A 25696-nucleotide genomic window follows, 5' to 3' on the forward strand; every position below is an offset into this window, starting at 1 on the left:
AACATTGAATATCCTCTATATCTAACATTTTAATTTACAATGTACAGTATTGACCTATAAACTGATTTAAGAGAAACACACAATATTTATAAATACATGAAAAATATACATCGTAAATATATTATTATTAATAAAGAATCTACAAATTCCTTAGACAAGCCTAGGGATTATTGTGCCCTATAAACACTTGCTTGTCTAATTCATCTTTAATATATAATACACATTTCTTAAGACAAGCATAGGGATTATTATGCCCTATAAACACTTGCTTGTCTTATTTAATCAAAGCACTAATAAAATAGACGGCTGTAGGCATCAATGTAATTAAACACGGCTGTGGATATCAATTGTGTTACACAGAAAAGTGCATTTAAAACATTAAAAAAAAAATCATTTAAAATTTGCTAAAACCTTGATAAACTAAAATACTTGAGCTAATTCAGTTTACCTCACTGCTATTTTCACAATCAACATTGCTGGTCCTTACTTTTCATATTTCAACCTTGCTTTTTTTTCTTCCTACGGTCTTTAAAAAAGCAATAACAACATAATTTTTCATTAATTACTTGTGTTTGTTTATTCTAAGGTAATAAACCATATCGTTATGTTTTCATGTTTGTTTCATTGCAGAATAAACCACAAATTCATGAAATATCCATTGTTAATTTATCACAAAAACTACATAACTATCTTCATCAGTGAATTATATTTTTTTATGATTGTTTATTTCTAATGGAATATAAATCATATTTTCATGCCAAGTGATAATATCTATGAGGAATGGAAGCAATGTATTCGAGGCTCGACATTGTGGAATTTGCAACACTTGTAATATCATTTAAACAGAGAATGCATCTCTGTAAATACATATACCATTTTGTATTTAATTCTTTACTTTATCAGATTATAAAATTAAAATTTACTGATCAAATTGATCTTTGACATTGCGCTTCTTTTTAGGATTTTGTAATCTCAGTTTAGTATATGTTCTATCCTCTTTACCCTGTAGATACCGGGTCTGCGTGCATTCAAGCGAGAAATTCACACCTGACATGCACTAAATAAACAATGGGACTTAATTTGTATGCATTAGATAAACGAAGCCTTTCATGCGACCAAATTTTATTCGGTGTATATGTATCAGAAAGCGTATTTCACGATCTTTACTTGGGCTATTTATTCGTTTTTTTTAAAATGGCTGTACAAAATGGCATGCCGCTGCGCCATGATTAATCTTCAAGTAATAAACTATACTTCTATGGTTCAGTGTAGCATGAAAACTGGCAGATAAATACCGCGATTTGAAGATTGCAGCCATGGCCGGAACCAAACTTACAGTAAAATCTGGAACCAATATTATGATTTTAAGGTTCCGGCCGGAACGCGAAGTATCCGAAACGTAAATTATGCGACACCCGTCGTCCGTCCGTCTGTCTAGCTGTCTGTAAACAATTTTTCAAAATGCTACTTCTACAGCTTTGGTCCGATTTCAATAAAACTTGGTACACAGGTGGACTTCACTAAGATACATAATCCTTTATATCAGCTTTTGACAAAAGGTGTTGCATTGCTTATTAAAAATATAAATTTCTGTGAAATTCTTTCAAAAGGTTATTCCTACTACAGTTTTTGTCCAATTGCAATTAAATTTGCCACAAAAATAGACTATTCTTAGGAACATTATTTATTTATTGCTGTTGCCATAGTTTCAAGTCCAAGTGCTACTTTTTTCTACTTTTGTTAAGTGAAAACCAGTAAAGCTTTTCAGAGACTTCTGGTTTACAAAGCAATTTTGTAGATGAACAATCACAAGATATGAAAATTTCCGAGTTTCATTTTTATTGAAGAAGCAGTTGCCCACGATATCAAAAAGCCTAGTTTTTTTTAAATTTATCGTGAGGAATGGTTGACAATTATAAAGTTTAGAAAGTCATACGTTTTGATTTTGCTGACTTTTAGGAAAACAATTGTGATTTCAAATTTTCTGAAAGTTCTTTGGATTTCTTAAGAATCCATATTATTTAATTTTTACACCACTTCACGAAGATGTTATAGCACAATATGTCTGAGGTTTCTCCTTTACAGCAGTTAACACTTTTGTAGTGAGTAAGGATGGGGACTTGGTAGAGCATTTGTTGAACCTCCTACAATGTATCTTTGTAAGGATTTTATGAAGTTTAGGAATCCAGTATAGGTATAGGGTAGATTGAACTCAATTTTGTTGTCTGGAATGTTTAATAGTATTAAAGAATGAAATGTTATTTTGAAAAATTTCATCCTCAAAAAGTGAACTGTAAGTTGGATTGTCAGATGCAGAATTAAGTCCAAGTTCTTCTAAACTACAGTTGTAACAATCATTCTGAGAATGTTGCATAAGCAATACTAGTCCCCTTCCGGCAAGTGTAATCTACTTCACCTAAAAAAATGAATTCCGTCAAAAATCATTGAAGCGGAACAAAATGTAAACTTGATCAATGACTCATCAAGGTAGACGTGTGTCACAGTTGATATTTAATTAAATATTTTGTTAATAAATTATATTTGATTAGCGCGCATTGCTAATCAAACATAGCGCCGTCTGTGTGAATGAGTGCCATGTGTGAATGTTTTGTTTTGTCACGTGATATTTCTATTTTTAGTTTACAAACTGACCAGGTATACGAATACGACCAGTGGACCAATGACAGACCACTATTTGATAATTAATATGCATGTATACTAACTTCGTGCACTACATAAGCGCTTATCCCGCCAAATCAAATAACTATTAGATTTCTACCTTTACGGTGTAAGAGGTCCAAACCTTTATGTTTGAAGTCATCGACTTTCACGATGATGTGATAATTATATTTCATATTTTATAATACTGGATACCTGGTAAGATTTATTTCTAATGATGTAAATACTTATTAAACCAATTTCGATAATACGTAATTTATCTTCATTGGCAGCGACGTGAATTTTCATGTTGTGTAATTTGTAATTTTGTTTAATGTGCTGTATTTGTCTCTTGTTAATGTGTGTGTGTTGTGAGTGTGTTTTCTATGTTTTCTAGGTTTCATTTCTTTGTTATCCTCATTAAAACTTCATAAATCCGAATCCAGCGTTATATTCTTTAACGATGACCCTGTGACACGTGTATACCTAAAAGCAGCTCAATATATGCAAGTGTTCAGGAAAAAAGGGCGAAAAACCTTGTTGGAAATCTGTACCCCGTTGGAAATTAAAAAGGCCATAATTCCGTAATAAGTCATCGAAGAGGAACGAAATGCAAACTTGATCTGTAACTCATCAAGGTATACTCAAATACCAAAAATCAGCTCAATAACTGCAAGCGTTTAGAAAAAGGTGCAGAAAATCAACAAGAACAGACTATCAGAGAGACAACTAGACAGACAGACGGATATCTGACAAAGTGTTCAGGTCTTCCTCTTCATATTTCGCCCATCGTCTGGAAAAAATCTCGACATATTCGTAATAGAAATGAATTTCTGTTGAAAGATCAGGATTCCCTGTATTATTTTAGGTTTTTAAAAAAAATGATTGCTTTTAGGTCGTAATTTTCAACTATATTTACATCACCAGTAATGACGTGTCCAGCGGTACAGTGGTTGAAAGAAGAGCAGGAACACGAAGCAACAGTTTGGGAATATCTAAAGGAAATGCAGGGTGTAGACTTCAACTTGAAATATTGCGGATTTCAAGACTGAAGGGTAACGTCAAAGTGAATGGTGTAAGATTTCATGTAGATAGGCCTCTTGTTTGATAAAACGACTTATTTACGACAGTATTGATTTTCTATAAATCACACTGTAAAGTATTTCCCACTATTCTATATGACTGCCATCCGCCTATAAACAGTGATAAAACACACACACGGTCATTCGCTATATTAGAGGCCTGTATGCTGAATCTTTTTCCATAATTTCGTCTAGCTACTTCATTTCGTTTCATTTTATGTGAGAAATTTGAAACTGTCCATGAGTTACATGATGTATAAAATTGTTAATGTTATCATAAATAATGATATGAAATGGTTCGATTTTCACACACTTCCAGGTGTTGTTTAGATATAAACTGACAGAATTTCAATTCAATTCGGACATTTTTTTCAACAAGGAAGGATCTAGGTGAGGGAAACAGGGGACAATTTTTTTTCTGAGTATGGTATTTTGCTATAGTAAATTTTCATATAGATGCTGGTTGCCCCCTCCCCCCCCCCCCATTTTGTTATTGTAAGGTCGAGCACTTGCAAATTTCAGGATTTGAACAGTTAATTAGCTTTTTTTGCTTATCAGACTTTTCTGGGAAGCCAACCCCCCCCCCCCCCCCAACTACTTTTGAAACCGTTGCTATGGGCCAGTCTCGTGGGCACATCCCGTGATTTGACAGATTTAATAAAGTCAAACTCGCCATTAAGGAGGGATTTTTGTCTGGTTTCTGACTAGATGAAATATTCCAAGTATATTTGCTTGTATGCCTTATATACTTAGCTGTAATGTATTAAAATGATCATATTTTTCTTTGTTCATCATAATTGTACAATTTTAAATAGAAATGGTAAACTGAGTTTGAAATCCAGCAGGGACTATATTTTTGGCGGAACTGAAAATTTCATTAATTTTCAAATACAAGAAATATGAGAAGAATATAAGAGAATCCTTCCTTAAGCTACCTTCAGACATTCCGGAAATATTATATCAGTTCGATTGTTATTTAAAATTTATGTTCCGGTATGTTTGTTTTGTTTTTTGTTTTTTGTTTTTGTTTTTTGTAATATAACACAAATTCGATCCCGATGCAATATACTTCTGTACACAAATTGATCCCGATGCAATATATTTCTGTAAACCAATCGAATTTCTAGGGTTCGATGTAAAGAAAGACAACTAGTTTAAAGCAGGTCAACCCTCTTGTGTACACAAGCTTTTGTATACATAAAATACAAGTTAAAGCAGTCTATATACCATCCCTATAAACGATAGCTCATAAATCGGCAATTTGTTGATCGTTCTTTTACGCTTGAGTTACCTTTCCTTAAAACACAACATCGTACCAACCAATAAATGATTATATACATGTACTATTTTAATGGTTTAATTAAATGTATGCATAGATTATACATGTACTCTATTTTGAAAATTTCACGCACCTATAAATCTATCCATCAAATGTTTTTTATCACATGTGCAACTTGAAAATTAGTTGAAAGGCCTACGATGATTATGAGTGGCAATCAATACGAACTATAATCATAATCCTAATAGTTCTTGCGAATGAACGACTTTCAGGAAGGTTGTGGTATTTAATAGTTATAACATAATAAATGAATAGATTGCGTTTTCATGGCCAATACCAATGGTAGAACTAGTGAACTAGTTAGTATGTGCGTATGTACTGCAGAAAATAATTAAATTTTACAATAATTATTTATTACGTTAATCTTCCGAGGCAAGAAGGATGGGGTATAAGGAATCCCGCCCATAAATACAAGCATGTAGAAATCAAATTGATCACTGAAAAGCAATTAAAAAGTCCCTCAGTGTCGTTTACCTGCAGGTTTACAAGAAGTGATGATTCTTTAATGTGACCCTTGTTTATAGCCATTAGGTCACAGAAAAAAAATAACCCAGTCACCGAGCAACATAACCTAGTCTTTGAACAACATAACCTAATCACTGTTCAACATAATGCAGTCACTGTTCAACATAACCCAGTCACTGAGTAACATTACCCAGTCATTAAAGAACATAACACATTCAGCGTTACTAAATAACATGAACAAGTAACTGTTCAGCATAACCCAGTCAATGAGAAGAACAACCCAGTCACTGGGAAACCTAACCAAGTCACTGTTCAACATTATCCAGTCAATGTTCAACATTATCCAGTCACTGTTCAACATTACCCAGTCACTGGGAAACCTAATCCAGTCACTGTTCAACATAACCCAGTCACTGTTCAACATACAGTAAACCAGTCACTGATCAACATAACCCAGTCACTGTTCAACATACAGTAAACCAGTCACTGATCAACATAACCCAGTCACTGAACAACATAACCCAGTCACTGTTCAACATAACCCAGTCACTGTTCAACATACAGTAAACCAGTCACTGATCAACATAACCCAGTCACTGTTCAACATATAGTAAACCAGTCACTGATCAACATAACCCAGTCACTGTTCAACATAACCCAGTCACTGTTCAACATACAGTAAACCAGTCACTGATCAACGTAACCCAGTCATTGAACAACATAACCCAGTCACTGTTCAACATAACCCAGTCACTGTTCAACATACAGTAAATCAGTCACTGATCAACATAACCCAGTCACTGAACAACATAACCCAGTCACTGTTCTACATTACCCATTCACTGTACAACAAAACCCAGTCAGTTAGAAACATAACCAAGTCACTGGAAAACCTAATCTAGTCAATGAGAAACATAACCCAGTCATTAAACAACATAATCCTGTTACTGAACAGCATTACCAAGTCAATGTTCAACATGACCCAGTCACTGTTCAACATGACCCAGTCACTGCACAACAGGTTTACTAGAAGTGAGGATTCTTTAATGTGACCCTTCATTATAGTGTCACTGAACAATTAACATAACCTAGTTTTTTGAACACGATAATCTAGTCACTGAGCTGCATAACCCAGTCACTGTTACACATACCAAGTTAATGTTCAACATGACCCAGTCATGTACAACATAATCCAATCACTGTTCATCGTACCCAAATCAATGAGGAAAACAACCCAGTAACAGTAAGACCTAATGAAGTCACTGTTTAACATTACCCAGTCACTGTTCAACATGACCCAGTCACTGTTCAACATAACCTAGTCACTGTTCATAAGAACCCAGTGTTTGAACAACATAACCCAGTCACTGTTCAACATTACCCAGTCACTGCACCACAGGTTTACTAGAAGTGAGGATTCTTTAATGTGACCCTTCATTATAGTGTCACTGAACAATTAACATAACCTAGTTTTTTGAACACGATAATCTAGTCACTGAGCTGCATAACCCAGTCACTGTTACACATACCAAGTTAATGTTCAACATGACCCAGTCATGTACAACATAACCCAATCACTGTTCATCGTACCCAAATCAATGAGAAAAACAACCCAGTAACAGTAAGACCTAATGAAGTCACTGTTTAACATTACCCAGTCACTGTTCAACATGACCCAGTCACTGTTCAACATAACCTAGTCACTGTTCATAAGAACCCAGTGTTTGAACAACATAAACCAGTCACTGTTCAACATTATCCAGTCACTGAACAACATAACCCAGTCACTGAACAACATAACCCAGTCACTGTTCAATATTACCCAGTCACTGTTCATCAGAACCGAGTCACCGAATAACTTAACCTAGTCACTGAACAACATAACCCAGTCACTGAATCTTATCCAGTCACTGGAAAACTTCACCCAGTCAATGAGAAACATAACCCAGTCACTGAGAAACGTAACCTGGTCACTGAGAAACATAACCTGGTCACTGAGAAACATAACCCCGTCATTAACCAACATAACCCAGTTACTGAACAAAATAACCCAGTCACTATTCAACATAACACAGTCACCGAGCAACCTAACCCAGTCACTGTTCATTATAACTCAGTCACTGTCCAACAGGTTTACACGAATTGAGGATTCTTTAATGTGACTCTGGTTTATAGAACTGAGTAATACTTAATTCTACTTTATATCCTTATTTATACAGACATAAATATAAACAATAAAATGTTTTTCTTTGTTTAAGTATGGGAATGGACGTTATATACTGTTATTGAGAAGATTTTAACATAACTTTCACGTGGGTAATTTATTAATATATAAGCATGTTATCATTTGTTATCATCAAAGTATATTTTGAAATCTTTTGTCGTTATTAATTCAAATGACCTCCTTGTTATCAATTTAAATACAAACATTTCATGAAAGCCAAAACTTAAGAAAGAGGAGTAACCGAATCTTTATCATACCTTCCGACTCATTTATTTAGATCTTGAATACGAAAATAGAATTTCGAATCTCCTGTACGAATATCGCTATTACGAATATCGTTATTTCGAAATTCGAATCTGGAATGAACCTTCTGGGCTTTTATAATAACGAGTTTCAACATTGATTGATCCAAAAAAAAATCAACAAACAATACAATCTGTTAGCAAGGTATAAAACACGTACCCTAGAAACTCTAGAGGGGGGATCAGGTTCCTCGATAGAGTAAGCATCAACTGTCATCCAGAAACACCCGCCTTGAGACCTATGTATCGATCAGGTAGATGGAATATTTCGGAATCTTCCGTTGTCAAATTTAGTAAAAAAAAAAAAAAAAAAAGAAAAAGAAAGGCCTAACGATTCGTATGATACACATCAGCGAAAAATATGAACTATGATAAGGCAGGTTGTGCGATGAACTAATATATTTGTTGTTAATTGTTTCCAGAAAAAATGCTCTGCAGATATTTTATATAATTCACGTCAATTTTACTTTTACTGGAAATCTTTTGACAGTCATTTGTCAAAAGTATTCTCCAGATGCAATCTGAAACCTTAACCAAAACAATCACACTCCCATGGTCTTAGCGCATATAGTGTCTCGTAAAAAAAAAACTGGTAAAAAAAAAGTTTTGAATATTTCGTTACATTTAGCACAAGACATGCCGTGAATTTAAATAAAGAGGCTGATTGGTTAAAAATAGTAATTAAATTGTAAAACGTCAATGTGTCAATAAACGATATTTGCTCTAAGAAAAATTGACAATTGTCGTACATAGTTTCATAAGATACTAACAGTTTTTTCAGAATAAAATGTTTCCCCTTTTCTTAAAAAATGTTCTTCTTCTAAAACCAAACTCTTTAACGTAATGGAAGTTGTTTTCATGAGCATATGGTTGTTTGAACCTTTGTTTAAAGAATAACTTCTTTTTCGAATAAAAATAAATATTCCTATGAAAGCTAAGTCGTCAATTTTTTTTGAAAGATCTGTGTATTCCGTGCTTTGTTTGAACAACAGACAACACCTTTTTACACTGTAAAATTCATCTCATTCGAATGATTTGAATTTCAAAATTTTGCCCATTGCGATGAAACCCTTTTGTTCCATTTCAGAAAATACAATAAATTAAAAAGTTTTCAAAACCGAAATTTTATCCACTCCGGCAAATTCTATGGAACAAAAGAAACATGTTGTATAACGCTTCCCGATAAATGTCTTAGTTGTGTAAATATTACTAACCTTAGTAATGGAAACTAGCAAAACTGCGAAAAATATATGTATGGAGGTTCAAATTTAAGATTTTATGCTTTTATTTTATTTATACACACAATTTAAAAATGATATGCTTTAAAGTCATATATGGCGTATTTTTTGATAAGTTCAGGTAACCAAAATTAAATAGATCTTTCTATTTGTTTTATTACTTTATAAGGACTTTCCTGTAAATTACGCAATTTAAATCAATCGCAGTTCAAAGAAATTAAAACAATAATCGATTTATTTACCGACTCCACATTTAAATAACAGACAAATTTGAAGTCATTTTAACTATAAAAACGTGAGGTTATTCAAGCTCAAAATCGGTGAAAATTTCAGCTTGAAAGTAGATAACATTTATCATGTATATTTACACTCAGTCTCGTATTATTATTTTTCAAGCTCAGATATGCCGTATATAGCTTTAGAGAAGAAAAAAGAACATATTTTTAAAAAAAAAACCTGCTAGAAGTATGTGTTTACAATTTCAAAGTGGAATAATGATATTAATGCAAAAATCATCGAAAAAATTTCATGCGAAATCCATTCGATTTTTATATATTAAGTAAAAATAATCTTAAGCTAGCTGTATTTAAAAAATTGCTTGATTCTATTTTCATGAATGATACTATACTTGTCAGAGATAAAGGTCTTGTCATGCGACGTAGACAAATTTGCGCAAAATATCATTAAATGGTCTTTTTCTAAAATTTGTCCAGACAATTTCAGCTTTTTAAAGATTAGAACAACACATGGTATATAACGGAATAATGCTATCAAATAATTAACAAAGTAAACAGTCACCGTTATTTTTAGAGCTTGAACTGTGTACAGAAGTTCTTCGCTGTTTACTGATGAATCTTTGAAAAATTTTAGATCGTTTTTTATTTCAGTTAGTTGCGTCTGAATTGACAGCATTTCCTCTGTCGCCCTTTCTGATTTTTTCTGTTTTTAACTACTGTTATGTGAAGTCTGAGATGTTTTTTTTTGTTTTTGTTTTTGTTTGTTTGTTTGTTTGTTTGTTTGTTTGTTTTTTTTTTTTTTTTTTTTTTTTTTTTTTTTTTGAGATAGGATTATTTCTTGACTTGCGTTAGTTAGAATTCGAATGTCGGGTTAAAACACCATTGATCGACAAAGTAAAGTACGAGGCTGATCAAAAAGTTCGCGAACTATCTCTATATTTACAAAACCACAATTCAGATCAGAATGAAATTTGGCACACATATAGTCATGCACATCTACTATAAATAGCAGATATTTTATAATGTTTTACTCCGAGTTTGTGACCTCATAATGTGAGAATAACGTCAATATGTAGGTGACTTGTGACAAAAAATGGCTGACTCAGTCGTACTCGAGCAACAAACGGCTGTAAAGTTTTTCGTATATCATGGAGATTCCTTTGCAGTATAATATAATAATTTGTACAAGGTTTATGAAGACAAAAGACTTGCCAGAAGTTCAATCATTAATTGGATTGATTGTTTTAGTGAAGGAAGGGATATGGTTAAAAATGATGTTTGTTATGTTGCTCAGTGAAAGCAAGCTGGGGAAAAGATGTGTCCTTAGTTGAGCAATCTGTCATGAAAGATCCCTAAGTTACAATTAGAAAATTAGTTGAATGTCTTAACAATAATTTAAACATATTAGATATGATTAAAAAGAATGCGCCCATGCTTTATCCACATTGGATAAACTACGCTCCCAAGACGGAGGACTCGGGTTTTGAAAGTCACCATGCTCATTCTGGGAAAGGATATCCTTATCTACCCATCCTATTGCCGAGATTTAGCCATTTCTTACAAATGGGCTGTTCTTGTTATAAAAAATAACTTTCATGGAAAGAAATATAAGACTCGGAAAAATCTTTAAGCTTCTTTGAACAGAACGCTACGGAGCATGTCACGTGACCGCCTGGATCACGTGATTCGCGCACAGACAGATCGGTGGAAGATGTGCATTAATATCGGAGAGGACTACTTTAAAAAATAATGAACACTGAAATCTAATTTTATTTCTTTTTTGGAAGCAATTCAATTACTTCGCGAACTTTTTGATCACCCCTTGTATTTGTCAGTTGTGTTATTCATATAACCGGTTGGAACATGTAATTATTAATAGTAATAACTAAATGTACTCACGTCAAATTTTGGATTGAATTCTCCTACAAAAACATCATTTTACACATTAGGTCTCCAAGAATTACAGTCCTGAATCTCTGGACGCCCTTGACTATATAACACTTCATACAAGACACCCAACTTCTTAAAATATGCACAAACACGGCCACTCTACCTTTTCGTCACTAAGCCTGACCTACTCGTACTGACTCCATTACCGGAATCATATCTTTAAAAATTACATTCTTTATAATTCTTTAGAAAAATATCTAACATTTTCAACGTTTTACTGAACGGTCCAAAGAAAATTGAAGTTGGACCTCTGAGTGAGATATTGGACCTATCAATGAGACATTGGACCGCTGTGACGTTACACTTTAGGCGGGATCAGCTTTTGCAAACATGGAAGCCAGTGCAAAATGTGTCAAAATAAAAGTTAAAGGAATAACAAAACATTTACTGACTGTGTCCGCAGACGAAGTGCGTTTTGTCGACTCTTCAAACAAAACCAACGCCTAACAGCCTCAGGCAACAGGGTTCTCCACATTTGAAAATTTAACCATGGAGGAAGCTGCGCAAAGGCGAAAACACGAGTAATGATGTGACCGAAAACACGAATGCGTGTTAGACTTCCTAACCTTCGTTAATCAATGAACTTATAATTACTGCAACACAAAAAGTTGAAACAACTAATCTAAAAAATATAAATAAGAATAAACATGATAAAAAAAATTAATATGTATCTTTCTTTACAAATGTGTAACAAAATCCGAAGACTGTAGGAACAATTTGAAGGAATTCCAAAAAGAAAAAAAATTGATAGAGTAACCATGGCAACATTATAAAATTAATATATACAGAATTGATGTTGCCTGTTGTATGAAACGTTTTATTTAAATATGAATAAAACTAATGAATGGGTAGCATTTTTTAAAAGTTAACAGACTCACAAACACCGACATCCTATCAATTAATGACTCAGCTTTTTTACTGCATGGTCTATGAAAACTTACTGATGGCATGCATGATAGAAGTAACTAAATATAACCAGGGGCATAAATTTGATATAACTGTAGTTTTGCTTTCTCTTTTTTGTTTTTCTTTTAATCCTAAACGTTCTTTTTTTCTACATATTGTATTTTCGCCGATTTTCCTCTTTTGTTTACTTCTCCACGTGCTCCAGTGCTAAAAATAGATCCACGCCACATTTCATAAGAACGGGAGGTAACTCTAAAAGTAATACTACCATTGGCACTGATGTACATTTTATCAGAAAGAAAGCATATGGAATTGATTAAATACAAAGAATATGAAATGTTGATCATGTTGATAGGGTCATTGTTTTTTTTCTTTGCACAGAAACTTGAATCGGACGCTTGCCGATTTTCATGTTGTTACTGCTCATTTCTATGTCATCTGTTAAATTTGTTATCGTATTGAGCTAATTGAGAACACGTTGGAATTCCCCGAAATTACAAGTGTACAGGATAAATAACTATGAAGATATTGATTATCAGCTGATTGACTCTCCATTGTCACGCTTCACAGCATAATCGCCGATCAACGACCGTGTTTGATTAGCATTGTCCGCTTTCCCTCGAGGCATGCCAGGTGCACTGGCAGTCGTTGTATAAACACAATTAACTACTCAAGTCATTAAAAAGTAGGTGTCAACACTGAAATGCAATAAAAATTTAATCATGGCGGCCAACGATTTTAACCATGGCGCAGCTCGTTTAACCATGGCGCACATAAATTCAACCATGGCGGGCCGCCATGGTAAAACCCCTTGTGGAGAACCCTGAGGCAATCAGTTTGGTACTTGGGTCCGACAGAACGCTCGATACCCTCAAACCAAGTCAATAAATGTATATAGAAACAAATTTTTGACCCACCTTCTGCCATGCAACCACTCCCTGATACATGTATAGTCAGCTGTATTTGAATCAATGGTACACTGTACTTGTATCTATATAAAAGTAGTTGTTTGTTCTTCGTTCTCTGAATTATCAATATTTGTTATGTTAATCATGTTTATAATATTACGTACTTAATTTCACATGTTGTATTTCAAATGCTTTTAAGTTTGGCGTGTTTGAAAAGATTCTCTAAATTTTGCTAGTCAGATTTGCAGGGTTCTCCATGAGCTGTTTTACTCATCCTCGCAAGCCAGGGGTTCTGAGTCAACACGTTGCCGTTGGACCCCTGGCATATTTCATTCAATATTCGTGGGCTTGCTTCTCTCATTGAGAAGCACCAATCAAATTAAAGCTTTCATAAATAGTTAGATAAGGATTCAGTTGACACCTCAAATGCACGTGTTAAAAATTGTTTATCATAGAATGGCTTAATGTGATTGGTTGAGAGATAAGAAAAACAATAAAGATTTGTAATTTTTCCGAAAGACATCGCTACAGTCAGCCCACAAATATTGAATGAAATATGTCAGGGGTCCAACGGAACGTGTTGACTCAGGACCCCTGGCTTGCGAGGATGTGTTTTACTGTGTCGGTCTCGACACAGTAAAATTTTCTCCGACTCTGTAACGATTCAAACGATTCAGTAACGATGCGTGCAACACAGTAAAAAAATTTGAGACACAGTAACATCTGTGATAATCAAAAAATCAGAACATAAATTTTCTCTAACTGAAACTTTAATCAAACAATGACAATGACAATGACAATGAATTTATTCTCATAAACTGACATTAAGTACAGTGTAGAGACATATTACAAATATAGTTAAATATATGTGCATGCGTGAAACAGAAAAAGTACAAAGTCAAAAAGCAAACAGATCTACCGTGTTTCAATTTTTAAGGCTGAGCACTTATTTTAATTATCTCCAAATTAATTAGGGGACTTTGTCTTGCTTCACCTTGCAAAATTAATTATCTCCTAACCCTCGCTGGACTTTACATATAAAGGACCATGACAAATAATTTGTTTTCACACTTCCATCTAACTGTATAATTGCTAGTTGCATTTTAAAATATTATTTCAAACTTTAAAAATATATTATAAATATATGTCTTTATACTTCAGAACCACGTCTCTAGAATTATGTTGGCACTGTGAGTCAAACATCGCATCGTAATCATTTCTTTGATGTAAATGTATTGCTGAAGAATTTAAAGGCACCCCCTAAAAGTATTTTACTATTATATAAGTTTCTTTTTTAAATTCTGTAATTCGATCGACTGACAAAAATCACTGCAAATTTACTGTAGATCATTGTATCGACCAGAATTTCCTCTGCTCTCCAGAGTATGTGTAAAACATGAAGTTATATATACAAAAATGTCAAGGTTTAATATATACGTACAACTTGTAGATAGTGATACAAATATATTATATAAGTTTACCGGTATTTTTTAAAAATCGTCCTTATTATTTTAAGTTGTGTGTGTGTTGAGGGGGGTGGGGGTACAGTTGGTTTGTCTAATACATGTGGTACATTGTACATGTATGTGCATTATCATATGAATACATTCTTATTGTTTTAAACATCCATTAATTTATTATTTTATTTATATAATTGTATGTATATGCTTTTATAATTATAATGGATAGTAGTTCAGTTGCGAATTTGATCGCGAAAATGTCGCGAATATTAGTGGTTCACGTAAAGTTTTCAACAGAGTAAAATTTCAAACGATGGAGAACCCTGGATTTGTATAATAAATTATAATATTATGTATATTCATATATTCATATTTTCAAATATAGGCACGTGTAACTTTTGTACACATTTTGCATTCTAATAAATATTCATTTATCACAAATAGTTTTATATATATATATATATATATATATATATATATATATATATATATATATATATATATATATATATATATATATATATATATATATATATATATATATTGCAAAAAACAGAGCAGAATACAGTAGACTCATGATGGAGATAAAAAATTAAATTTAGGAAAGTTGAAGACAATGGTAAAGTATAAATGTATATCAATAATCTTTTTTGCATCTGCCAATTAAAAATGTTATCAAGAAAAGAAGCCACGTCAGTCAGTACTGGCTGTACTTTGATTATAACCATTATAACTTGCATGACGTTTAAATATGAAATGTTTTGTCTAGTATTACATTTAAATGCATTCCTCTGCTTATTGACTGAAACGCACATCTACTGTGTGTGATGTGAAAGGAAATATTTTGTGCCTTGAAGACTATTTAAATTCAATATTCAGAACAATTTCTTAAGGACATAGCGTCATATTTTTTTTGTACGAAATGGACCGATTTCATTGGTGTATCAAACTGACTTTTTGTTTCTTGATGTGGAAGTTTGTTTTTTCTCAGACAATTCATGATGGTAACAATGAAATATATAAAGACTTTAACATGGACAACAAAATAGATGCTCTCAAGACGGCTTTAGAAGAAGGTGAAAAACGCTTGCGAGAAATTACCCTCCTTCTACAAGAGTCTATTCAGACGTCAGAAACATTCAATAAAACCTACGACGATTTACTGAAAATGTACAGTTTAAGGATAGTTCCAAATGGTATGATTCAGTTGTATTTCAAACACCTATTCAATTGATTTCATTTCATTCTACTCTCAGTAGTAATCTTCCAATTTTCTTTCAGATTTTATGTCAGTTTTGAAATACATATCATCAGGTCTCATTTATCTTCTGCTATTAATTAATGCAACTTTATATAAAATAATTTATACTCTTTTCTTTAAGTCTATACAATTTCCTATTAAAACCTCAGAAGATTCCTCATTTAAATTTACTGGTCATTATAATTACCTTGTTAGCAGATATAATCTATCATTGTGGTTTTTGGCTAACTTGTTTCATACTAATTGTCAGGCCTTTATTTTATACTAAATTTTACTACGGAATGTCTCGTCTACCTGATCAACACATAGGGCTCACGGCTGGTGTGACCGATCAACAGGGGATGTTTACTCCTTCAAGGCATCTGATCTCACGTCTCTGGAATATTTTAATGCCCTGTTCACAGATTTGTATTGTTTGTGGAATTTTTGAGATCGATTATTGTTTGTTATTTTTACCTTTTTGATTCATTATTTCAGAAAAATTGTACATAATTTTTATGATATCCCATGGTTTGTGGTTGGGTAGAATTTTTATCTAACGAGTTGTATATTTTCTTTCCCCGAGACTTATCATAAATCGTTTTGTTTCCCGTTTGTCATTTAATTTTTTTAAGGAAGACTTTTTATCTTTTTATATATCAGTTTTAAGTTTGTTCGATTTTGCATGACACGAAAATGCCGAACAATAAACTTTATAAAATTAGTTCATAATCTTTTTTTTTTGTGTATCCATGCAAGAGAAAAACCTTTTCTCTTTTAGTCTCAGATTTTGATGTGTTATGATATTTTTAAGACAAATATTTACAAAAATGATACACACAAGACAAAAATAAATTAATAATTATATAATACTAATAATAAAATAATGATGATGCTAATCTACTTCTAGCTTCCTTGAAGAAGTTATTGGCTTTTTTGATAACAATTTATGATATTCTATTACAAAAAATAATACACCCACTCCACAGATAATACGATAGATGATATGTGTGTTTGACATCCACGTTTGGTCATAGAAAGCACCACAGATTGTCACAGATATTATAACTGTTCTGGAGTTGCTCCTGACTTGGGCGGCGGAATAGGCCAAATGTTCAACTCCTGGACTGCAAAACATCTGCATGAGTGTCATTATCCGCTTTTGTTCTCCAATGAAACACTTCGTTGTGAAAATTACACCGAAGTAGTTTGTGGAGCACGTTATGAACCAAAATGGGCTTGTAAGTAAAACATTTAGAAAAATATAACTAAATTGTGATTACTCAAGCAAGCAATATCCCAATTTGGTTGTACAAAAAGGTACATTTAATACTAGAAAGGCAGCTATAAATTTATTCAAATTGTAAAATCACATTTAACATATATCTAACGATCAACTCTCACCTTAATTCTTTGAACACGTTTCTTTTTCAATTTCAACAGGTAGATACTACAGACTGCAGTGTAAAAAATCACACTGCATACCTTGTGAGGTATTCTACCCAAAATGTGAAGATAAAGACGACGGACTATGGCCACAGCCCGAATATGATGGACCTCGCTACATGATTTGTCAGAATGGAAGAACCATCGAAACAGGTACTTGTCCACGAGATGAAACATGGAGTGTTCAGTCCTTCCCCTACAATGGTAAATGTGTGCATATGTTTGCTATACCTAAAGGATACAAAGGTTTTGGCTATCTTCCTTCTTGTAACGGAACAGCAGATGGAAATTATCAGTATCCTGAACGACCTTGTGACGCTTACTACAGATGTGATGGTGGAATTGCTTCCGCTGTGAAATGTCCCCAGAATACGCTCTTTGACATATTAAGTAAGACTTGTAAAGTCGGAGGCACATGTGCATAGAGATGAGTTTTAAGGTTCTCCGATCCTTAGGTTCTGAAAATCAGGAGCTGGTAATTGAAAATGCTTACAAAAATGTCTCTGAATTCTTAAAATAATTGTGTTTTTACCTATGGTATTTCCTCAAAGTTCATCATTATATTTAATCAAGGCATACAATATAGGGAAAATTATCAAATCTCAAAAATATTTTTAGGAAATGCGAACAAAAGCACCTATTATGCATTTTCTTATGGAAAATTGATCAACAAATATATTTTAGGATAACAAATTCAAGGCATTTCGAGAAAATTGCATATTTTTTTATTCTCTACTCTAGTTTTTTTCCAGTTACTTCAACTGTTATATAATACATAGTGTAAAACCTTTGTTCTATCAATGTAAGACATCAAGGGTCACTTTTAATATGGTATCATGCTAAGAAACATTGGTATCTAAGGCTAGATTAAAGAAGATTCGATTTCTTTAATAATGTATTTATTTTTGTACTTTTATAGGGTTCCGATGTCAACTTTTTACAAAACTGTTTTTAAATCTTCAAAGAACTTTGAATCAATATGATATGCATTTAATGAAAATTGTTGCACGAAAAGTTTTCAATTTCAAGCTTAATTTTGACACTTTTTAATTTTAAAAATGCTAAATTTAAGAGTTATCCTTCTTGGTTGAGGAGCGGATATCCATAAGATTATTGTATATATACTTAATTTGTTTAGAAGGTATATATTCTAAATTCAGATTTGTGAAATTCAGCAGGATTTACTATAAAGAAATTTGTAAACAGATTTCTCAATTTTTTTTGCAATACATGTTTATATATTTTCAATGAATCTCAAACATTCCTTGAAGTTTTATTTGAGTCCGTGTTAGAATCCCTTTGAATACAGATTGTGTGAGGGATTACTATTATAATATTTTTTATTAATTGGTAACTTTTGAATTGATGTTATGCAGCATATTTTTGAATAATTCACATCAATTTTACTTTAAGATGGAATTTTTTTTACAGCCACTTGCCTATTAACGTAAATATTCTCTAGATGCACAAGTTAATTTGTTCAATTCTGAAACCTAAACTAGAACAATCACTCTCTCTTGTTCTTGGTTCAAGTAGTATCTTGTAAGAATATGTGGTACAACAAGTTTAACTATTTCGTGACCCAAGCACAAGACATAACGTGAAATCAAATAAAGAAGCTAACTGATTGAAAGTAATACATGTAATTGAAATGCAAAACGTCAACGTGGCAATAAAATTTACTTGGTCGTAGAATAATTGATTGTACTTACATGTAGTATCACTAGATGTTTTCGGAAAAATTGCTTCCCCAACTCGTAATAAAAGGTTTTTCATATGAAGCCAAACTTTTTGACGTAAAGGAAATGCAATCAATATCTTCAAGCAATAACATTATTAGCAATATGTATATTTACATGTACATTGTTTTAATAAATCCTGGTGCTCAATTTTCTTCCTCAATTGAATATATGAGATTTACGCATGTCCAACCTATATGATGGGAAAAGTAATGGCGATTTAAAAAATATACTTTTGGAGAAGAAGATTTTAAAAATTCGTTAAAGTATTTCCCCATTTTTGCTATTATTTCCCCTTGTTGAAGGACATATCCCTTCATTTGAACATATATAAATTCCCGATGCTGTCTGCTAAGTTTCGTTGAACTTGGTCCAATGCTACTAAGAGAAGATTTTTTTAAAAAGTCGTTTATGTATTTTCACTGTTTTGCTATTATCTCCCCCAGGAGAAGGATGTGATCCTTTACTTAACTAATTTGAATTCCCTTAACCCTGAAGGATGCCTTGTGTCAAGTTTGGTTGAAATTTGCCGTGTGGGTTTGAAGAAAAATGAAATGGTGAAAAGTTATGATGACGACAACGCTAACAAAGATGTACAACTGACATACTTCGATCAGAACCTTTGGTTCAGGTGAGCTAATCATAGCCAATATATATTTGCTGTTTTCTCGAACTGGAGAACGGCGAGGTCCAGTGTTTATGGAGAAGATTTTTAAAAGACATAAATGTACATGTATTTCACTATTATTTCCCCTTTGGAGAAGTTCAAGACCCTGCATTGAACAAATTTGAAATTCCTTCACCCAAGGATGATTGTGCCAAGCTTGGTTGATTTTGGTCATGTGGTTCTGGAGGAATATGAAAATGTGAAAAGTTTACAACGACGATATCAACAGGCAAGGAAGATTTGGCTCAGGTGAGCTAACATGAGGCCCAAAGGGCCTAATGCACTCACTTGATAATTTAATGATCGATTGATTGTATGTTGTTTTACGTCCCATTCGAGAATTTTTCACTCATATACATGTAGAGACGTCACCATATACCGGTGAAGGGCTTCATATTGTGACCTTTACTCGGCACTCAGGGCCATTGAGCAGTTGTGGTAGTCATGATTTTATATTGATTTTAATTAACAGCAATTTTCTTTCAGATGCCATTGAAAGTTATGAAATAACTTTCAATAATAAACTTGATTTAAAATAAATATGTTTTATTTAAATATTAAACATTTAAATAAATTTATAACATCTACCTGTAATTAAAGTCTAGAAATCTCTAGAGTTCTAAAATTACAGTGTAAATCTTAACCTTGAATAAATAAATAAGTAAAAATATCCATTGGTTAATATTTTCCCGCCAAAACCTTTAATCCCATTTGTCCAGAGTGTCCAGCTAATTACTAGCCCAGGAGCAGTTAGTGTATAAAGTTGTATTTTGTTATTTGGAGAATTTTATAGACCACTGACAGTAAGTTGACTTTTTGACATTCTTATTTCATATTAATACTTTCACATTTCATATTAATAATTATATGAATGAAAAGAGGCATATGAGAGAATTTATTAAATTATTTAAGTTTGTCAAAAGCTGATGAACTAGTTGATTTTAAACTTTGTAATGAACTAATGTATTTATGACACAAAAGAATATATAGTGTATAGATGTTACTTATGAATTGTAGATATTAAATCCATAGCAAGACATATACACTGTATTAGAAATATATTAGAGATGGATTCATGCCCATAGTTTGGTATGTAGCTATATGTACATGTATATTGTAAATATTTATTATCCACTATATGAAGTGAATATATAAAGAGAAATATCATTTGTCAAGAGATATAACTCATTGACCTGTGTCAATATTCATCATTTTATGACTTAATTAATATGCAGTAATTATCTGATTTTATGATGACAATAGATTCTGCTGTTATATGTGATATCATCTTTAGTTAATGTACTTTATATTGTTTTGCAGAATCTGGTACTACATTGTAGTATATAATCCTTGTAATAAACAACATCACACTGAAACCATCTTGTGTTAATTGCTGCTCCGCTACACAGTGAGGGATCTCTATCGTGCCAACACCTGTCGTGATACGGGGCCTCGGTTTTTAAGGTCTGATCCAAAGACCCGCAACTTTCACTTCAATGTACCGAGCGCATGGCGAAGGAACAGTTGCTTCCGATTTTTTATCGACTCAGGTCAGTCGCGGCCGAGATTCGAACTCACGACCTCCCGATCATGGAGCGAGCGCTCTACCGACTGAGCTACCGTGAACTGTCATTTGATAATTTAAAGAATATATTTATACTGCAGGTATAATACATGCTGTAAAAGCATGGATGAAACCAATGAACATTAATTATGTTATTGCAAAATTACCAAACCAATTAATTTTGTCTAGCACACATATTCTTTCAAAGTGTAAGAAAGCAAAACAGTTTTATGAAATAATCAATGTTAATGATGTTGAACCCACTGGGAAAACAAGATGGAATGATATTTTTGATTTGGGGAAAAATGAATGGAAGATGATTTTTAAACTTCCTTTTAAAATTACAAAAAATAGTAAACTTCAATGGTTTCAATATAGAATTTTAAATAAAATACTTGGTACAAACACCTATCTATATAAAATTAGGAAAAGAGATGATAAATTATGTTCTTTTTGCAATGCGGAAGAAGAAACAATAATACATGTTCTATGGGAATGTGATAATGTACAAACTTTTCTTAACAATTTTGAAGTATATTGTGAGCAAAAGATAGGGCTGCAACTTTCATTCACAAAGCAAAGTTTTATTTTGGGGTTTCTAGGAAAAAACAAAGATATTCATAACTTGTTGGCCTTGTGGGTAAAATAATATATTGATACAATGAGATGTTTAGGAAAAAAATTAGATGTCAGACCTGCAACTTCACATATCAAACTTTTTTTATGAAACTCAGAAATATTTATCATACAAAAATGGAGACAAAGAGGTATTTGACACCAACGGGAATCAATGGAATCAATTGTTTTGATAAATCCGTTATATTAAAGATAAGAATCAGTCTTATTCATGTATTAAATGAAAATTGAAATACATGATAACATGCCAACTGTCTCTCTCTCCCTCCCCTCTCTCTCTCTCTCTCTTAAAAACCACAGTCTGAAAAATGTTAAACTTTGTATTATATCGTATCTCTCTCTCTCTCCCTCTCTCTTAAAAACCACAGTCTGTAAAAATGTTAAACTTTGTATTATATTATGATATAACAGATTGTGTATTAAATAAAGACTTTAAAAAAAAAAAAGAATATATTTACCTCAAATTAAAAGCGTAAAATTTCATTTAAGTTTTCAAACGATCTTTAATGTCATGACAAACGATTATAATTGGAATTCTTCGTTGTCCATTTTTCCTCATTTAAATGATTTTAACAATTTAATATTTGTTTTAGAAGTAATTGAAATTTTGATACTATGCACTTATAAATTTATGATTAGTGCTCATAAATCGCGCCCTCAGTTGATCGCTTTTTCTTCATTAAAATTGTAATTTTAGCGATTTAATTTTTTTTCTTTTTGGATAAAGTTTTATTAAAAAAATTTAGCGTCTGCTTTATTCAAATTACGGAATGAAAAAGGAATATGCTAGAAAACATGCGCATACATTTACAACGCAGAGCCAGATGAATTTCCAACCTAATAAGAATAAGAGTTATCGTCTTTGGATATGAAATAAGCTGCAGGAATTAACCAGGTTTAACCCCATTATATCCATATTCATTTGAATTGTCAAAATTATGCAATTTTATTACAACGACTTTGTCGTCGCGTTGCCTGGTTTATTATAGACGGAATGAAATTCAAAATACCTGTTGATACGCTTCAGTTGATTTTTTTTTAATAATTCATAAATCTTAAATTGCAAATACTTATTCAAAGATACTAGTATTTACAAGGGACACGAAAAGAAGAATCAAAATAAGAGCGGAAATATTGATATTTCGTAGTAACATCACAGGCCTTTGTGAATGTTAATAAATTTAGTATTGGAGAGAGGGAGGGGGGGGGGGGAGGGAAGAACGGTCTAAAATCTAAGGAACGCCAAATAATCATCAGATCCTGTATCTTTTGTGTACAAAATGTCCTCTGTTCCTTTTAAGACCTAATATATGTTAGGATCTGACATTTTCTAAAATTGAAGAGAATACATTAAACATGTAAAAACCAATTAAATATCTGTGGCAAGTTACAAGTATTGTCTATCTTTGATTTACGCACTATATTATGGCGTGAAAATCCAAATGCTAATGAGAATCCATCACTAGCACATTAAGTGGGGTTTTCCAAATTTTGCCGTCATGTATTCCACCTCTGTTATTCAATTATAGAAAGCAAAATAACAAGACAAGACTGTCATCTTATAATTAAGTTAAAGAAAGTGGACGCCATAAAAAATATCTTAAGAGAAAATTAAATGTGTGAACTGTGCAGATCTGGAATTGAAGACTAATTCCATTTTATTCTGCGTATAAAATATATTTCAAATATATTGCTGGGAAACCCCATCTTTATTTACATTTACATAAGTGTTATGGTTATTATGTGCAATGTCAAAGAACTTGGTAATTTTGGAAAGTTTCTGCGCCATGCTTTTTAACTGCGTAATAAATGTCATACTGTATTATAAATTTTAAATAATTTATAAACAATTTTTTTGAAGATTTTAACATTCTCCACTTTGAATTATTTATTGTATAATTATTGTGCTAACTGTACTTAACAATTGCGCTATGCCTTACTATTCAAGTGTCACTAACTGTATCGTACACAAAAAGGTGTAAGTCCTACGTAATAAAGTGAATGAATGTTGTTAATACCATGTGATGATCAAAATTTTGAATAATGCAACTTTTTTCATGCCCCCATAATCAAAGATTCGGGGGTATATAGTTTGTGCCCAGTTCGTCCGTCTGCCTGTCTGTTTATCCGCAAAAACTTTAACCTTGCCCATATTTTTGATAGGTTAGAGCAGTTGTTTTTATATTTCACGTGTATTCCTTGTGACAAGACCTTTCGTTGGGTACCAACAATTTGACCCACTTTTGCAAAACATTACCAAAATTTAATTTTGACCAGAAGCCCATAACTTTTGAGCAATTGTTGCTAGGGCTTTGGTTTGAACATATTTTATTGTCTATAAACTTTACAACTGGGATTGGGCAAAAGTTCTTAAAACTTAATACGCCCTCTCCCTACATATGAATTATACCAAACATATTTACATATATGGGTTTCAGCTTAAAATGAATAAAACACAGAAAAGCATAATAATCAGAGAAACATTATACAATACACAAGCTGTATAGAATTTGCAAGAAATAATTATTGCATCAACCAAAACGACCTGACTTTTTAATAAATTTTTGTACAATGAAAAATAAGTATTCATTTTCAACATTATTTAACGTTTCATCTCCCCCAGAGTAATGTATGAGTATCAACAGTTTGTAATTTTCCCATTTGCAGAAATCTATCGAAAAATTCTTTTCTAGCTTCTGTATATTTTTTGCACGAGAAGAAATAATAATGAGTGTCCTCCACTCTTCCACAGGAACATAAGGGACTCAAAATTATATTACATCGAAAAAGATCGCTATTAAGTACACAGTTGTGTCGAAGTCTTCTATGTAATATATTTAAGCGTCGATTTCCGTAACTGAAGTAAGAGGGTGGCATAGTTTTATTATAAGAAATAGACTTTTTAAAAATAGATAATGAGGAAGAATTTCTTACAACAAGAGGTAATGAGTTCCATTCATCAATAACAAGGGGAATGAAAGTTGACTTATAGGTTTGTAATCTGCATTTGGGTATGTTATAGTGTGAATTTCTCGTACTGCAACTTGATGAATTACAACGCAAATTTGGGATTATATCAGTCAGATATTCAGGAACTTGATTATTATAAATTTTGTACATTTTAGTTAATCTAGTATTTTTCCTTCTTTCATGTAATGGTTCCCATCCAGTTTCAAAGTAAAGTGCATCTTTTACCCTTTGACCTTGATCTTGGAGTTTGATCCACTTTTTAAAAAATCTTTAACCTTGGCTTTAACTTTTGAACGGTTGGTGATTTGGCTTTCATATTTCATAACTATAACCAATAGAAAGGTCCTTTTTTGAGTAGCAACATTTTTAAATTTCTTGGTCTTCACTTTGGAGTTTGAGAAACTTAAACCTCAGTAATAAGCTGCCATAAGAGAGCATCAGTGTTTCACAAACATTTTTTTATAATGATTATTCTGGATTATTCTGGCACTTTGACTTTGGCAAGATTTACGCACTATGTTATGATGTAGAAATCCAAATGCTTATGAAAATTCCTCACGATCGCACTAAGTGGAGTTTTCAGAATGTCGTCACATCTGGATTTTTATACAAATTTATTCCACGTCTCTTATTTTAATTTGTTATTGAATACAATGTGATGATCAA

General features: G+C 32.5%; 2 protein-coding genes across 4 annotated transcripts in view; one reads left to right on the forward strand and one right to left on the reverse strand.

The window, feature by feature from the left end:
- The window catches only part of LOC133205217 (proline-rich transmembrane protein 1-like), a 124727-nt gene that overhangs the window by 43271 nt on the left and 55760 nt on the right, over positions 1-25696 (reverse strand). The gene's annotated exons all lie outside the window — the stretch shown is intronic.
- Positions 15815-17887, forward strand: LOC133206303 (chitin-binding domain protein cbd-1-like). Of its 2 annotated transcripts, XM_061342255.1 has the most exons (3): positions 15815-15964; positions 16998-17249; positions 17452-17887. In XM_061342255.1, exons 2-3 carry the CDS (start codon positions 17120-17122, stop codon positions 17877-17879), a joined length of 558 nt encoding a protein of 185 aa, XP_061198239.1. In that variant the 5' UTR covers positions 15815-15964; positions 16998-17119; the 3' UTR covers positions 17880-17887. The 2 variants fall into 2 exon arrangements, with proteins under 2 accessions (XP_061198239.1, XP_061198240.1); XM_061342256.1 differs by lacking the exon at positions 15815-15964 and having other exon boundaries at positions 17115-17249; positions 17456-17887.

This window comes from Saccostrea echinata, unplaced genomic scaffold (assembly GCF_033153115.1).
Source record: "Saccostrea echinata isolate AGI-Se365-2 ecotype Australia unplaced genomic scaffold, CSIRO_AGI_Sech_v1 ptg000054l, whole genome shotgun sequence".
In the NCBI taxonomy this organism is placed as follows: domain Eukaryota; kingdom Metazoa; phylum Mollusca; class Bivalvia; order Ostreida; family Ostreidae; genus Saccostrea; species Saccostrea echinata.

Coding starts and splice junctions, on each gene's coding strand:
- LOC133206303 (XM_061342255.1), top strand. CDS start 17,120: ATGTTCAACTCCTGGACTGCAAAACATCTGCATGAGTGTCATTATCCG. Junction 17,250..17,451: donor TTATGAACCAAAATGGGCTT/GTAAGTAAAACA, acceptor CAATTTCAACAG/GTAGATACTACAGACTGCAG.